The sequence below is a fragment of the Apium graveolens genome, chromosome 11 (genome assembly GCF_009905375.1).
Source record: "Apium graveolens cultivar Ventura chromosome 11, ASM990537v1, whole genome shotgun sequence".
NCBI lineage: Eukaryota > Viridiplantae > Streptophyta > Magnoliopsida > Apiales > Apiaceae > Apium > Apium graveolens.
The window spans coordinates 8,247,746-8,251,433 of NC_133657.1; the positions used below are offsets into that span (position 1 = coordinate 8,247,746).

The 3,688-nt window shown below is 46.7% G+C and overlaps 1 protein-coding gene across 1 annotated transcript; it reads right to left on the reverse strand.

Annotated features, from left to right (window-relative positions):
* Positions 1 to 2,620: 2,620 nt before the first annotated feature.
* LOC141695310 (uncharacterized) lies at positions 2,621 to 3,499 on the reverse strand. The gene has a single exon (XM_074499566.1). The coding sequence runs from the start codon at positions 3,497 to 3,499 to the stop codon at positions 2,621 to 2,623; it is 879 nt and encodes a 292-aa protein (XP_074355667.1).
* Positions 3,500 to 3,688: the final 189 nt, after the last annotated feature.

Consider the following 3,688-nt stretch of genomic DNA (forward strand, 5'->3'; position numbering starts at 1 on the left):
CTGAAATACTCGGGATTTCTTGGATTCCCAAAGGGATTTGTCCAAGTTGGACGCTGTCCATTTGTGACCACATCTTGGCCACATCTTGGCCAAAGCATCCGCATTACTATTTTCTTCTCGCGGAACGCTCTCTATCCTGGCATTTTCAAATTTCTCCAATAGGCGTTGCGCACATCTCATATATAACTCCGTCCACGGTCCCCGGGCCTGGAAACCTCCGTTGACCTGGTTCACAACTAATTCGGATTCACTCCGAACTATCAGATTCATGGCCCCCACCTCCAGAGCTAATTTCAGACCGTTGATCAAAGCTTCATGCTCAGCATCATTGTTAGTGACATAAAACTTAAAATGGATAGCACTCATCAAACGGTGCCCCTCCGGAGTGACCAAGACAATCCCGGCACCTAATCCATTGTTGTTCACGATCCCATCGACATGTAATATCCACCAAGGGTGTGGGAGTTCCTCCCTTTTACCATCATGAGAATTTCCTTGCGAGGAAGGTTCCGCCAACACTATGGCCTTGTTATCAACTTCAGAATCAAACTCAAGTATGAAGTCAGCCAGTGCCTATCCCTTGATTGCCGTGCGAGGACAATACTCCAAATTGAATTGTCCTAGCTCTACCGCCCATTTTAACATTCTCCGCGCCGATTCGGGTTTGTGTAGAATATGCCGAAGCGGATAAGCGGTGCGAACTTCTATTCGGTGAGCCTGAAAGTATGGTCTTAAACTTTGTGCCACAAGAATAAGAGCGTACACCAGCTTTTCCATGTTAGTATACCTGGTTTCCAAATCCAGCAACTTTTTACTCACATAGTACACGGGCCACTGGTGGCTTGCTTCTTCCTTCACCAACACCGCGCTGACAGAGTATTCAGATACCGCCAAGTAAAGAATCAATGTTTCTCCGTCTTTCGGCTTGGCCAACATTGGAGGATTTCCCAATTGCTCTTTGATTTTTAGAAAAGCCTCTTCACACTCAGGGGTCCACGCAAAATCCTTCCCCCTTCCTTTGATTGCCTTGAAGTATCCTTGCACCTATTTGATGACTTTGAGATAAATTGATTTAAGGCCGCAATCCTTCCTGTCAGGCTCTGTACTTGTTTGACGCTGGTGGGAGATTTCATGTCCAACAGAGCCTTGATTTTTTCCGGGTTGGCCTCAATTCCCCAGTGGTTGACCATGAATCCCAAGAATTTCCCTGATTCCACACCGAATACACACTTCTGAGGGTTTAGCTTCATCTTATACTTTCTCAGAATATGGAACATCTCAGCTAAGTCGGCGATGTGATCTTCTGCCTTCTTCGACTTTACGAGCATATCATCCACATACACTTCCATCGTCTTTCCAATCTGCTTCTTGAACATTTTGTTTACCAATCTTTGATAAGTGGCACCGGCATTGATCAGACCAAATGGCATTCCAATATAGCAATAGAGTCCCCTATCAGTAATAAAAGAGGTGTGTTCCTGGTCGGGCCCATACATGGGAATTTAATTATACCCGGAGTATACGTCTATGAAGCTAAGCAAGGCATGTCCTGCCGTGGCATCGACGAACTGATCAATTCTTGGCAAGGGAAAACTATCCTTTGGACACGCTTTATTCAGATCGGTGAAATCCACCCATGTTCTCCATTTAACGTAAGGCTTTTTTACCAACACCGGGTTTGCTAGCCACTCTGGGTAGAAGAATTCCCGAATTAGTCCGACATCCAGGAGCCTATCTACTTCCTCTGCTAAGGCTATAGCTCTCTCTCCGCTTACGGCCCTACGCTTTTGTCGAACCCCTTTATGCTTGGGATCGATATTCAAACGGTGGCACATTACCTCTGGATCAATTCCTACCATATCAGAATGGTTCCATGCAAATACGTCAAGGTTCGCTAAGGGAAATATCGAAAGGCCCTCCTTCAACCTTGGTGCCAACTGAGATCCTTTTCTTAAAACTTTACTTGGATCTTTTTCGTCGACAGAGATTTCAATTGTATCTTCTGCTGGCCCCATCTTCTCCGTTGGCATTGGTATCCGGGGATCCAGGTCGGGCGAATCATGGATTTCATTGTCCTGTAGAGAAGGCGCATCCCTTTAGGAGGAGCGTCGACTTCTTTAGAAGGCGCGCCCTGCATCGCAGGGGCATCAACTTCCTTGATATATTTCACGGGCAAGGGCGCTCCTTCAGGAAGAAGGGCATCTACCTCATGCTCATCCTGTTCTAGGTTTCGCAAGACGTCGAATCTTCCTTCTAAATGTTGCCCATTGAAATCTGTTTGGACTATGGTGTTGGAGGCCTCCTCTTCTTCCAACATCTCAATTTTGATAGTGTCTTCCAAGAACAACATTACTGGGGGAAGCCCAGGGGGATGCTCATCTTCTTGCTCGACATAATAATGGACTCGGATTTCCTCGATCGGTTGCTCAATGCTCTTTTCTTGATCATCGTCTGATGTATCTTCGGCGTGGGAGTCTTTTCTAAAGCCTCTCATAGCCTGCCTGTAGCACTCCCGAGAGTCATACTGAGAGCCCTTTATACTCCCTACCCCATTTGGCGTTGGAAATTTGATGGTCAGGTGGTGGATTGAAGTAATGACCCTCATTTCCCGCAGAAAAGGTCATCCCAACAACATGTTGTGGGACGATTCCTGATTCAGGACCTTAAACTCGAGCATCTTTGTTACCGACAACGGGCTTTCCCCCAAAGTACATGGCAGCCGAATCGATCCCATGACTCTAACTCCCGCGCCGGAAAAGCCATAGACCCACGAATCTTCCCCCGACATATCCTGATCAGGTAGCCCCATCTTCTTAAAGGTGCTGTAGTAGAGGATATTTTCCGAGCTTCCATTATCCATGAAGGCCCTATGGACGTTTTTGGTTCCGATCTGGATGGAAATAACCAGCGCATCATTGTGGGGGTGATGCACCCATCGGGCATCTGCTTCTCTGAAGGTAATATCCATGGACTCGCCCTTAAATACTTTGGGTGATCGAGTTTCCACCCTATGAATGTCCGTGAGAGGTCTGAACCGAGCTTCCCTAGCATATTTTGCCAAGGCTCGGTTACTACATTCCACCCCGGGATCTCCCCCATAGATTATTTGGATGCTTCCATCCCTAACGAATTTATTTTCCTCCAGAGCATCATTGTTCGACCCCCGCGGGGCTCGCCTTTCTTCTTCCTTTGCTCTGTCATCCTTGTGCTTCCTTACTTCCTTGACTACCCATTCGCCAAGGTATCCTTCTTTGATAAGCGCTTCGATCTCATCTTTTAAATGTCGACAATCATGCATGTTATGTCCAGATGATTCATGGTATTCACAGTACTTTTTCTTGTCTTTGCTTTGCCATGATGATAAAGCTTCAGGCTTTCTAAATAGCCTTATGTTTTTCTTTACCTCGAAGATATGCTCGATAGATGCGACCAAAGGCGTGTACCAGCTTGTTCTATAGTCATAGTTTGAGGGAGGACTCCATCCCCTCCTCGTGTTCATGGTATTCACCCGGTCTGGGCTCCAACTGCCCCTTCTATACCTTGGGCTTGGAGACCTATCTCTCTTCCTTGCTTTGTTTCTCTGACTTGTCTGCGAAGTCGGTTGTACCTCTGCCAGAGATTGTTCTATGGCTTTAAACGATTCTGCCAGAGCAAAGACATCTGCTAGAGTAGCCGGGTCTTTTCCTTG

Coding starts and splice junctions, on each gene's coding strand:
- LOC141695310 (XM_074499566.1), bottom strand. CDS start 3,499: ATGAACACGAGGAGGGGATGGAGTCCTCCCTCAAACTATGACTATAGA.